The following is a 13,669-nucleotide window of genomic DNA, read 5'->3' as shown; positions in this document are numbered from 1 at the left end:
TTTTAAACAAATGTGAGTTAAGTTTAATTGAGCTACAGTGCGACTCATAGATCGTGATAATAGTATTTCAATATTTACAGGTTAAATGAAAAAAAAAAAGAAGACAAAACCACCGACAGCCACAATCCAACACACAAGTTTGGAGGGTTATGGTGAAAACAACAAAATTCAACCCAAAGACAACTCAAGGTTCCCAAAGTAATGAGCGGATGACCGGTGCATGCTAGTGTAACTGTCCAGCGGTCTCACACCTGTGTCAGGAGTACTGTACTCGGGCCACCAACCTCCCATGTTCTCTCCCTCCATCGGGGTTGTGCTCTCAGAGGTGCTCCGCCGGTCCTGGAATGGGGTGTCCAACAAAATCCTCGAAATCCTCCTGCAAGTGGGATAAACGTAACTGAAGCAGGGCAAAGAGAATCTATAGAGCATCAGTTCCTTACAGGCAGATGATCGTGGTACTGAACTTCTCAACTCTCAAAAAGAAAGTGTATTTCCCAAAATACTAACTATTCCTTTGATAGAATAAGTGCCCAGTCCATATGAAAAAGCAGACCATCCGGTATCTTTTTGTTGCAATTATTGTGTTATATAAATTGGCTTTTTATTGTGTACCTTCTCTGAAAGACTGCAATTCATTAGCTACCTTTAATTAATGTAAGCTGCATTTCTGGTAGGAAAGTGAAACAATCGATGCAACATAGTATCGCGATATTTTCCGTGGCAATACTGTATCGATACACGGATGTCATGGTCGATCTTTATTATATAAATTGTACTTTTGGTCCAATAATAATGAAATCATTGCTTTTTCAGTCCACGAGAAAAAGAGTTTTCATTTGGGAACAAAATTTTAAGTTGAAAAAAAGGTAATAAATAATAATATCGTATTGTGACATAAGTATCGTGATAATATCGTATCGCAGGGCCTTTGGTGATTCCCACCCCTACTAATACACAATTGCTTCCTGTATGAGTAGAAATGATCTTCAGATTATTATTATCATTATTGTTTCAACTGAATAAACTTTGTAACTGCTTCCAAAATGTTACAGTTAAGTTTAAAATTACAATCGACACCCAGAAAGTGTTGACTATGAATCTTACTTCAGCACAGCAGGCAGAATACCTTTGGCTTGAATTCTGAAAGGGTAGTAAATGTTGTGTAATAAATGTTTGGTGCGGTTAGCCGTTAGTTGCAGGAGATGCTCCTCCTCTCTATGCCATCGGAAACATCACACACATATAAGCTTTTGACAAACGTCTGAAAGTATGCTGGTATTACCATGGCACAACCACAGTAATGTCAGCCTGTCCACCTACCTGCAGGCTTCGTTGGGCCGCGCTGCCAGCTTCTTGGCCCTGTGTTGGCCGAGCCCCCGAGCTTGAGCCAGCTCCTCCTCCAACTCCTGCTGCCTAGAGGCCAGTGCTGGATCAGAGCAGCCAGGAAAGAACCAGTCATCCTCAATCAGTTTTGTGCCACAGGGAAGGGGAAGGATGTATTTATGGATGGGTAGTGGGTATAAAATGTGCAGGACAGAACGATGGCAGAGTGAAAGAAGACATTTTTTGAAGACAGGACGACAGAGATGGAGAATAGATAAGTGTGTTGGCGTCTAGGTGGTGGTTTGATGAAGAGTGAGATGAGACACGTTCAACACTACAAATGAACTTTGTAACTAGATAACAGTTTCATCCAAAAGCAACAATAGTGACGACTATAGAGAAGTATGGAGACAGAGACTGAGAGAACCAAGGATGGAGAAAGAGAAGTTACTCAAACTCTAGATACGTATGCACTTTTGTATTTGCATAAGGTCTGTGGACCTGAGAAACACTTCAAAGGCAACATTCTGGTCAGAGCCATGCACACCTAATTTGCATAGCAAAGGAAAACAGCATCCAAACATGTGGGAGACAGGAAGCAGAATGGCTGTGGGAGGAAGGAGAGGGTCCATTTTCATGAGTCACACTTAAAGCCAGTGTTTCACCACTGTTTCTCCAACAGGGAGATCAGACAGTTATTCAGAGTAACTCCGGGCAGGTACAGGTCTGAGGGGATTCTTGCAGTGCTCTTCACTTTCATTTAGCAGCATAGGATGCAAGCAGGGCAGTGCCAAATTGATTAGACTAAACAAACTGTTCCCATCTGTTTGTGATAACAGGCTGATTGGGGGGGGGGGGGGGGGGGGGGGGGCAGCTCAATGCAAAGGATGGGGCAGAAAAAGAAAAGGAGTTCAGTGGTTAAGCATAGTCAGTGTGGGTTCAGTGTATAAGCAGAGAGGGACTTCTACAGGACTACGCACATAATAAAACATTCTTATAACTGTAACTACTAAAACACCATTCATGTCGAGTAAACAAGTCTGGGCAGATTAGAGCCAGTCTGCCTCATACTGCACCTACACTGACCACAGCAGAAGGGATTAAATAGGAGGATGTAAGAACAGGAGAACATGAGTATTATTCATGAAGCCAAGCGTGTTAGTCCTCTGCTGGTTTCCAAGAACGCCGTGCTGCACAAGCGTTTGACCTCTGATGTTTTAAGTGAGACACTTAAAGCATACAGCTTATTCAGACATTCATAAGGTGAGATCAGAGAGCTGAGCCATACGACCCTTTATAATGATTAATGCAATCAAATTCTCAACAGGGAAGCCAAACAATCTTTTTCTTCTTTCCCAAAATGAAATTGCAAACATATGTGTCGCCTTAGGACTAACTCTCCCTTATATATATATTATATATGGGTTTGGTTATAACAACATAATGCACACCGTCAGTTTGAGCTGCCCGTTGCCGGCTTTGTGGGCAACACAGAGAAGCAAACGCTTAGCAGGAACTGATGCTGGTGAAGTCAACATGTCTTATTGTTTATAGCAACTGATGCTTGCTATCGTCACCCTAAAAGCCACATCAGAGAAACTCTTGGATCACACAACTCATTAGTTTCCACTTAAACGTGTAAACAGTATTTCCAGCAGCACTTTAATGCATCACCAACCACATAAGCAAGTTAGAATATGTGCTTCCCATAGTCACTCCACCTGAATTACACCACCAAAGAAACTTTCACCAATAGGAGAGCTTGGATTGAATGCAAAGGTGAAAAAGGACCGTCTCTACTAACTAGGTGCAAGGACATGTTTCAAGAAAGGTTTATAATTTCCTGTCAGCACAAGAAGAATGGGGGACACAGCTCCGTAAAATTAACTGCTGAAAAAGTGTTAATTACTGTGAGGGCTCTGCGTTCAGCTGTGAGGCTTTTGAGTCTCATTATTCACACTAAGTTCATTAACATCTACTTCACTTTGTCGTTTCAGTAATTTAACAGTCAGTGGCACACACAGCTAATCAAAATCAACAGCCATAATTATATAAAAGGGACCATTAGCCTTTTCATTATGAGCACGACTTTGGCTTTCTTTTACTTAAATTAATGAAGAATATATTTTGTGCATTACTACTTTTCACAAAATAGCTTGATGTTCGAAGGGACAAATGCAATTTGTCTGAGTAATAAAAGATTTATTATTGTGTTATTTCCTGCCAGTAAGCTCTCATAGAAGATCCAAATACCATAACTTTAATTTTGCTCCTACAGTAACTCGGACCACTACAAGAGAACACACACACGCTTTGATTACTTGTTTAATGAAATGTATGGGGCTGATTGTTCTTATGTTGTATGTATGATGCTTTGGCAATATTGTTGTTACACAATCATGCCAATAAAGCTAATTTGAATTGAACTGAGAATACTACATTTGAAAACACCTGGAGTGTGCCAGCTTTATCAGTAATGACTGAAGCAATTACTGTGTGATGAAGTGTACGATTACTTCTTCTCTATCTTTTGGCCTATTGGCCTTCAAACAAAGACATTCTTTCTCAATATATCGTTACACACATTAGTTCTCATCCCAGAGTTAGTGAAAATCTAGCCATCCTACAACAAAAGATAAATGTTGTTTAACTGATGGATTATTCCAAAATATTTTAGTGGCCACACCAGAAATCAAACGATTGAAAGAAGGAACAGAAAGACAGAAAGGGGTGAAAGAATGGAACAACACAGGAGAGGAGAAGAAAGGAAAAACAAAATGGCAGACTCTAAGGTGCAGCCTGCCACTGTACTGCCTGTAGCTCACCCCAGCAAAGGTGAAATTCAGGGGAACTGCGGGCAGTACAGCGAGCACGAGCTGCACTGGAGGTTTAGAGGAGCCTGCATGCACAAAACTGATGGGAAACTGTTCTGTGTGGCTGCTCCCATCCCTGGAGCAGGGGCTGGAGGGGGAGAGTGTTGGGGGGTGGAGGTCCACGAGATGGGAGGTAGCACAGCGTAAAACAAATGCTCCTCGTTAACAACGGTGGGAAAAATTAAGAAAAAGAAAGTAATGTTCAGTCAGACAACAGAGGACTCGTGGAAAACAGTGAAACACAAACTGGCGGTGGGTTTATTGACTCATATCGCTTTCTATTGAGAGGTGTTTAATAACTGATAATTATATCAATTAAAGTGAAGTAAAGAACGGAAAGTTTACTACTGCTGAGTACTTAATACTCTAAACTAGTAGATCTATTTTGCTTGTTTGTGTGCCGTGTTGCATTCCACACAGAGCAACTTGCAGTTATTAAAAGAAAGGGATCAATCACATATTGGTTACTTAAGTTAATGTTTTCATATGAATGAAACTCACTAAGCATGAGCGTGTGTGAGATTTGGCATTAGGCAAGTCTGAGCACGTACAGCAAACCAACATCCATGTGTGATCTTCTATTTAATGTCAACGACAGACCAGGCTTTTCATGAGTCTGCGTCCCCCCCCAGCAGCAACCTTACCCTCTCTCTCCTCCTCCATGTGGCTCATGCGGAGGGACATGGCAGCCTTCTCCTCCTTGGCCCGGTCCCTGGCGCTGACTGCCTCAGCCACCATCTCCTGCCACTCCAGCACCTGGCTCTGAGTGTCGTCAGCACTGCCCGACTCACTTGCCTGTGACCAAAAGGAGCAGAGAGTTACAAGAAATCAACAATGAGCAGGTTTCATCAAGTGTACAGCAAAAGAAAAGGCCTGGATCCCTGACCTGAGAGGCAGCCCTCTTGGTGAACTGCTCCAGGTCTGCTTGTAGCGTCCTCTGTTGCTCCTCATACACCACCAGCTTAGCCTCCAGCATGTCTAGCAGAAAACATCAAACACACAATGTTCATTTTGGCATCAAAGCTACCAATGACATTGCAGATTTAAGACATACAGTGGGAGAGTAAAATTTACAAACAGAATATGGTGCGCTGGTGTTTTCGCTACACAAGCCGCTATGATTTGTTTTGGTACCGTTCTTTGCTTTGAGCTCCTCGTATTGCTCCACTTTCCAGATGTTTTCCTCTCTCTCCTCCTCCAGTGCTGTGATACGACTCCGCAGGGCAGTCAGGTCAGGGGGGGCACCTCCAGCCTAGAGCGGACAAAGTAAACATCTTTTAAATGGGTCAAATCTTTCACCTCACAGACTTTCTTAGAAGAGTTCTGCCTGCATTTTGATGCGTTTTATATTTTTTACTCTGGATAACAAGTAGAGTTTCCTGTAATTCCCTATGAAGCCACATCTCTTTCATCTGACTGGGGATAAAAACAGGGTTGAATTTCAATTAGAAAATAACAGGGCACCTATAGAAAGGAACATAAGCACAACTTTTTGAAGATGAAATCCAAAAAATGTTGACATCTCACCTGGCTTTTCTTTAACTCCTCCTCCAACTGTCTGATCCGAGATTTAGACCAGGCTTTCATTTTCAGGAACTTGGCATCTGATCTGGTGGCTTCATCCGTTTTCTGCTTCGATTGGGCTGCAAAGAGAAAATGGAGAGAAAGTCGGATGAAATGGATGAAAGATGAACATGGTTTCTGAAGAGATCCCACTTATTTACATTTAATAGGGCTGATTGTTTTATTAAAATCGGGTAATTTTACTTCTATTTGTATATTTTACAAAATGGGTAAACATCTGGGTGAAAATCTAAAAATAAGATTTAAAAACTCTGCATCTGATTCAGTGCTAAACGTGGTGAAAAGTGTCCTCTTGATGTGGGTAATACGAGAATTTACTGATGAAGGGCTGTAAAAACGACGAGCTTTCACTCTAATGTATGGTGAACAGTGAGGATGACAAACCCAAATGAAAAACAACCAACCTTCCAGCTCAGCTATCCTTTGTATGGAGGCTAAATCTGCGGGCACGTTTCCACTTGCTGAGGGCTCCTGACTGGCAGGTGGCGCTGTTACCGCAGCCCTCCTCATCTCCTCCAGCTGCCCCAGGAGATCCTGCTGCGTTTGGGCCATCTGTGCCTGATGCTGCTCAGCCATTCGCTGCACCTCCGCCTGCTGCTTCTCCATCAGGTCACGAAGTTGCGCTCGCATCACATGCTTCTCTGCCTCCATCTTGGATTCCAAGCTCTCTCGTTCTACTTGTAGCCGACGCAGCCGCTCAGCAAGTTCCTGTGGGGTGAAAAGACAATGAAGAGGCAGGACAGGCAGGGGAATGACGGGGAAGATGGAGTTAAGGAATGGCTACTACATATATCAAGGGAGAATATTCTGTAGGCATCATTAAAAGCCAAGCATGTGATCATAAAATATATACCAAGAGGAAACAAATGTTTAAAGTGAAGAGATGTTATTCTGACCTTTATCTGTTGGTCCCTGCCGTCCACCTCTCCCTGGAGAACGTCAATGACCTGGGTTTTACCCAGCAGCACCTCCTCCTTCTCATGAAGCTTCTGTTTTAGAGCCTTCAGAAGCTGAGGAGGATAATACAAAAAAATACAATTACACAGATTCAATGAGACTAAACACAACACATACAGTAACTCCATGTGTTAACCAGAATCACCGGTCTACAGCGGCGCCTTGACTGTGGATCGTTACACTGAACAGAAATAAATCTTTCAGCAGGCGTTACAAACGTATTACAAAGAGATGACAGAAGCTGTTCCTAACACAAGTTAAGCTGAAATGAGTGCAGTCACTACCTGCTCTAAGTCTGCACTGGCATCAGACTTTGCTGCTAACTTGAAGAGCTCTTGTTCATGCATCTGGTTTATCTCCGTCAGCTGGTTATCTTTCTGAATGATGATGTCTTTGAACGTCTGGATCTAAAAACAAACACAGGGTGCTTCATCAGACAGGAGATTGCAAATACAGACAGCAGTATCAAATTCTGCAATAGAAGCATCACTGCTTGCATGCACTTGGAAAAGACGCTCCGGTGCCCCCATTCAGAAATATGCCAGAGTACCAGCTGAGTGCTTTGAAAGCCTACATTTTGTTTGTACATGCTCTCCTTCTGACTGTACTGCTCCTTCTCTGTCGCCAGCAGCTCTCTGAGGCTGTCCGCCTGCTCCTGCAGCAAACTGTAGCGCTCCTCTGCTTCTCCCACCTTCTTGGTCAGGCTCTGCACCAGCAGCTGCAGCTCCTGCATTGCTCCACTGTCCTCTGTCACCTGAGGAGGTAAAGCACAGGTGAGCCTCAATGAGTGGATTTACAACACTCTACAGAGAGAGCAGGGGAAGGTAATAAACATGCATTACTGCCCTTTGGGTTGAACATAAACAAATGAATGCCTGGGCATACCGTAAACTCTTATTATTTCTTCTGTCCTAATCTCACATTGTGTATGTATTGTATTGTATTGATGTTCACACCACATTCTTGTGAGGTGTATGACCTGTTGTTGTGGTGCAGGTGTGATGGGCTGGTCTCCTGCCAACGCTGTTTGCAGGTGGACAATGTAGGCCTCTTTTTCTGCCAGCTTCTTGTCTTTCTCAATCAGCATAGCGTCCATTTCCTCGCCTCGCTGCCGCTGTGACTCGGCGTCCTTCCTCTGGAAGAAATTAATAATGATATTCGTTCAAATTTCAAAGCTTGTGTGTAAATGTATACCTGTCCACCTCAGATAACCATACAAATGTAAGAAAAATAAAATTGAAGATAAAAATAAGCCCAAATAGAATAAAACAGGCCAAACTACTAAATAAAATGCAGTGGCAAACTGAATTGTTTTGAAGCTGGATTTAAAAGAACCGAGCTGCAGCAGACCTCGGGTTTTGTGGGAGTTTGTTCCAGATATGTGGAGCATAATAACTGAACGCTGCTTCACTGTGTTTAGTTCTGGCTCTGGGGACAGAAAGCAGACCTGATCCCGATCTGAGAGGTCTGGACGCACCATAGGGCAGCAGCAAATGATGAGAAATGTATTTAGGCGCTGAACACGCACAACTGTTCACCCGGTGATCCAATATGTCAACCACAACAAGTCACAGACATACCATCAACCACGTAAGCTGACTTCACTAACAAGACAGGAAGTCTGTCCTGATGCGTCCTCTGGGCTTAACAGCCATAACAAAGTATTTGTAATTAATCTTCTACCCGTAAGCTTCTTTGTGACACCGCTCAGTTGAAATAACATAGTTTATATATGAGCTCATGAGGAGAATGAATTTATCTTCTTCGCCTGTAGATACTTTACCATGTTTCCCAGTTCCTCCACTCTTTGTGCAAGCTGATGTTCCAGTTCCTCGACCTTCTTCTTCAGCAAGACAATCTTGCCCCGACTCGCTTGCTCTCCTTCTGATGACCCCTACAGGGAAACAAGACAAGACAACGCTAGAAGATCATGCGTTGGACTATAACTGCAAGAAGATCAGAAACATGACTCAAACAGGATGCTCACATTGCTCTGTGTCAACATATTACCCACAATAACTTAAACCAATAGTACGTGTGTTTTACAGTGACTTTGCATCAGAGCCTTTGTGCCCCCAAGTGGTGAAAATCTCTCACTGCTTAATCTGAATTAGGATTTCAACAAAGTAAAGTTAGAATCACACACATAGTGGTGAGGTTTGGGGAATTTATCTATTAATTGCGGTTCATTTTCACATGTACTGTCACCGTAAATGTGTGTGCGTTTGCGCCAGTACCTTTTTGCTGTGTGTTGGCGTGCCCTGACCTCCCTGCTGCTTCTTCAGCTCCTCCAGCTGTGTGGTGAGGGACGTCACCTTGGCTTTATTCTGGAGACGCAGCTTTGACAATCTGGCCTCACACGTCTCCTTCTCCACCTGCGTCACACACAATATGTTCTTCAGTTTGGTCAGTTAGAAGCAGACACTATTTAAACATTGGAGCAGATGCTACCAAAAAAGATATGACTAATAGTGCGAGATCCATGCTGTATATATCTGACCTATAGCGTGTTCATATTTATACACCTGTCTGTACATATCATATACATATCTATAGTGTATACACCATATTCATACTCCAGCTGTTTGTTCTGTATACGATATCTCACTATTAGCAATACTTGTACTTACACCTGAACTATATATTTTATATTTTTACTTTTACCCTCCCTGCCTACAGTAACTGCTGCACATGCTCATGCTGTAAATATCTTAGTACATTAATTATACACTGTGCATACTGTATATTACCTCTACAGATATGTATAATATATATATATATGCACTTCAACTGCCTGTTGTTGTCTTAGTACCTGTACTAATGATGACCTGTGTGTTCCTCTCTGCACTCTCCTGTAAATGTGCTTCTAAACCAAACATTTACAGTGATGGCTGAACTCTAATCTCACATTCCTGTCTATTATTATTGTGTAGTAGACTTTGACTTGGGAGTTTAATAGTTAACTAGTGATCTCAGTCAGTGACTAACAGGAGCAGCCACTGAAGCATTACAAACTATTTTAGATTAGCCATGTGACCAACTGTGCCTGGCTCAGTCAGATACAAGGCCCCAGAGCGTGCTTCATTTCATTTAGTACCAGGAGAACGGCATCAGCTAAAGCCCACGTCACGTCATAACACATGGAATTAACATATCAGTATTATAAATACACAGAGACTGAAGTAAACAGAGCGCCCCCAACCACAACTGAAGACAATGAACTTTAAACCCACAAACTGACAATGACACTTTCATTTAGATAACATTAAACTGGCAAATGAGACACATACTGAAAACAAAACCAGTGTCATGGTTAAGACAATCACAGAACGAGCGAGTGTTATACAGAGAGTTACACAGTAACTGATGGGCATAAACAACTACAGTATGCTGTACAAATAATTACACAATAATGATGATTTCATAGAGCCAACAGAGCGCTTCAACAGTGCACATAACGTTCTTTATCAACTTTCAGCTGGCATTTACTCCTGTTACTGACTTGTGAAGACAGCGAGGAGATCGTCCTCACCTTAAGTTGGTCATCTTTGGAGCGAAGTGCAGCATCCTTCTCCCGGATCATCTCCTTCAGCTGAGTGACAAGCTGCTCCGTCTGGGTGAGCCGCTCTGCCATTTCATCTACAGCAACCTCTCCAGCAGCAGCAGCACCGTGGGGGGAGCCCGGGCCCTGGGGAGAGACAGGAGAGATGGGGGGCTTGTGACCACAGAGATGGTTTTCAATGCTGCATCAAGTGCACATCCTAGTCAGACAACAAATGAACTTAAAGCAATTTCACTTTCCTCCATAACAATATAATACCTTTTCAATAAATGTTTGATTTAATTAGTTTTGAATCAGAAACAAATTAGCACTTTATATTTCAATTAAGATTTTATTTTCTTGAGGAAAAGGGAGTGAAAAGATTTTTAACTTAATTTTAAGATTTTATCATACTTGTTTAGAAGGTTCTACCTCAGATTTGTAAACTTAACTACAGTGTTTATCATATTCTGACCATAACGAACAGTTTAAAACCACAATTACCTGTCAACTTTCCCTCAGGAGCAAAAAAATCTGCCTCTTAACTTAAAGAAATAATGATTGACATATCGTGATAATTAACGACATCAAAAGAAATTATATTTTTTATCATGATAATATTTTTGGCCATATCGCGCAGCCCTAGCCGATACATAGCCCATCTACTAAGGTCAGTAAAGGTCACCATACCAATCCTGTGTATCAGGTCAGGTGGAACAAGAGACGTAGGAGATAACTCGAGGGTGAGAACTGAACGAGCTAAACTCAATGTTTTGTATTAAGTAAAAAATACGAGCGATTGTATGAATCATTCCTAGCAAGACCTAATAATATAAAGATATATAAGATATATAAGCTGCAGAGAAAATAGGATGGGCATGCGTGGGGGGATTTAAGCTGGAGCAGTGGTCACCCCTCACAGGAAGTGTGAGCTGTGATTGTGTCAAAGCCCCGTGCTCAGCAGTCTACCTAAATCCAGTCTATCTGGAAATGAAACAGACAGCAGAGCTTTGGCTGCACAAGATAGATAACATGAAATGATTCTGTTAACGTCGTCAGTGCTGACTAAACTCAACGACCACTCTGTGACATTTATTTCATTTTAAAGATGTATGAATAGAGCAACACACTTTGTTGTGATTTCAGACACACATTAGCGTTTCTCTTCAGTTTTACAGCCATTATTTTACATCCAGGATTGTTTTAAACGCTTCGATGGAAGCAAGTTGTGAGACATGTTACTCACTCATAAAATATACGATCTTTCTGAACTCAGATGTGTAACTGCGGGATCCGTTACTGCTTACAATGGTTCCTCGATGCCAGTCACCTGACACAGTACATGTGACCATTCAAGTAATGACAAATATGCACATGTGTACTTACTACAGAGCCAGGCGCTCCCTCCTCACCGGATAACCACTTCAGCATGGTTTCAGTTCAGACCTAAAACAAACACACACACACACAGAGTAAATACTTCATTGTGGTGGTCGGATTTGGGCTCTCTAGTATTTCACTGTTTAGTCAGTATTCATTATTTATCAGACCCATTCTGTCTCTATTTTAATCCCCTCCATGCATGGCTAGTCATAAATTCAAACTAGACTCAAGGATGCTGAAACTGCCTATTCCACTGATTTGGTCACTCATCAAACATCCTGTTTCAAATTGAAATTAAATTGTACACAGCAATATAGTCTCAGAATGGTGCTTCACTGCGACACTGACACTTTTATATTGCTGCTGTTGCCTTGTAGCTCGGAGGACCTTACATGTCAAACGATGTATAGCATCAGCAGCAAACAACACAGATGATAAACCACCTAACTCATTTTATGGTTCCCAGGCGGTGGCTGAGCCAAAGAACAGGACTCGTACTGTATTACACAGAGCAGGTCAGCCCTTATAGAGTTGCAGGCAACATAAGACTTCACTCTCTCTCTTACACTGTGTTCCTTCCTTAAAATATTTACAAGCACCCTAGAATAACAGATAATAGATCAAGGCGTACATGCTTTCAGGTCAATTCATCAGGCAACCTGAGCAGCAGGCCAGATGCAGGCCAAGCAGACTGTGTCACTTCACAGCTGGTCGCAGGCTCCATTTCAGCAGCAAAAACAACAACCTTGTTTAAAACCAGACTGACAGGTTTGTCTTGTGCACAAACAACTGGAACGGGCCGGGACTTGAGGCCTGGTGTAAGGTGGAGGGACACTGACAGGGTGCATGATCAGCCGGATTCATTCAGCCCAGCCCACGTGATGCAGGGGAAATCAGGTCAAACTGGTTTTCTCATGCATACCACAGTAAGCTAGTTACCCTAAATGAAAATGTCTGACATATTTCCATCAACTTTTATGTCATTTATTTACACAAAAACAAAAATCCATTGACTTATTTGAAATTAGCAAAACATTTAAAAAAGGAGCAGGTGAACTGTGGAGTAGAAATGTTCCCTGATTGCGTGATGCTTCAAATTCAAATGTTCTCCGAGGAGACACATTCATCACGAACATGTACATAAGAAACTACATAATACTGTTAAAAACCCTGCAGGCAGATGCTAACGCCTGAAGACAGACAACTCTGTTTCTCTTTATCGACCAATCTGCAGCTTTAAAAACGCAGAATATACTGCTGACTGAGCTGGAGAACATTACTATTTCAAACACAACACTGCTAACAAGTCTAGCGTCACTGAAAGTTGTCGGACGTTTTGACATTAGCTAGCGTTAAGTTACTAGCTTGCATCCCCCAAATGTTACTGACAAAACCCGTGCAACCGCTCATTTTAACCCTAAATGTTTCACACTTCTACTTAAAGAAGGCATCGGGGGCTTTGGCTGGCGTCGGAAAATCGGGCAGTTACTTAAACAGACACGAGTTATCGCTAAGTAACGTGAATCCAGCTGGCTAACTTTAGCTAGCTGCATGCTAACTTCAGCTAGCACTGAACTGCATTTTGACTGTCCACTCGGTCCGTTAAATGTTACTTTTAAATGAACACCGGATTCACAGCCGTCGTAAAGAACCCACCTGAAACCTCGCAACGTCGACAAAATCCCGGGAAATTACATTTTATTCCACTTGGCGATGGATTTGCAAACGGGACAGAGATATGCATTTGGTCACGTTTGTCAACAGACAACTGGGAGGAATCTGCGCATGCGCAATGCTGTCTCGAGGACACGCATCTTTTCACCATTTGTATAATTATCGATTAAAAAAAAAAAAAAGGTGCATAAAGGTTACGGATATGATCGGACCGGCCAGAGCTACGCAGAGGTGAAGTCTTCAATTAGCTCATGATATGTTTTTACTCCAGAAGAGGCCCGTGTTGCTCCATCAAAGAGGAAGCAAACACCAAGATAATGACCTGTCTGTTATT

The 13,669-nt window shown here is 42.3% G+C and overlaps 1 protein-coding gene across 1 annotated transcript; it reads right to left on the bottom strand.

The window, feature by feature from the left end:
• Nucleotides 1-168: 168 nt before the first annotated feature.
• On the bottom strand, nucleotides 169-13,468 carry LOC119890586 (golgin subfamily B member 1-like). The gene is made up of 16 exons (XM_038701915.1): nucleotides 13,318-13,468; nucleotides 11,665-11,724; nucleotides 10,270-10,425; nucleotides 8,975-9,112; nucleotides 8,521-8,631; nucleotides 7,717-7,872; nucleotides 7,312-7,491; nucleotides 7,022-7,144; nucleotides 6,677-6,790; nucleotides 6,185-6,488; nucleotides 5,724-5,839; nucleotides 5,331-5,448; nucleotides 5,083-5,174; nucleotides 4,841-4,991; nucleotides 1,321-1,426; nucleotides 169-376 (listed from the first exon to the last, which is right to left on the bottom strand). Exons 2-16 carry the CDS (start codon nucleotides 11,707-11,709, stop codon nucleotides 169-171), a joined length of 2,118 nt encoding a protein of 705 aa, XP_038557843.1. The 5' UTR covers nucleotides 11,710-11,724; nucleotides 13,318-13,468.
• Between the last annotated feature and the right edge of the window lie 201 nt (nucleotides 13,469-13,669).

Source organism: Micropterus salmoides, unplaced genomic scaffold (assembly GCF_014851395.1).
Source record: "Micropterus salmoides isolate LMB-PRFRI ecotype aquatic unplaced genomic scaffold, ASM1485139v1 Ms_hic_scaffold_6, whole genome shotgun sequence".
Taxonomy (NCBI): Eukaryota; Metazoa; Chordata; class Actinopteri; order Centrarchiformes; family Centrarchidae; genus Micropterus; species Micropterus salmoides.
This window is presented reverse-complemented; position numbering and strand designations above follow the sequence as displayed.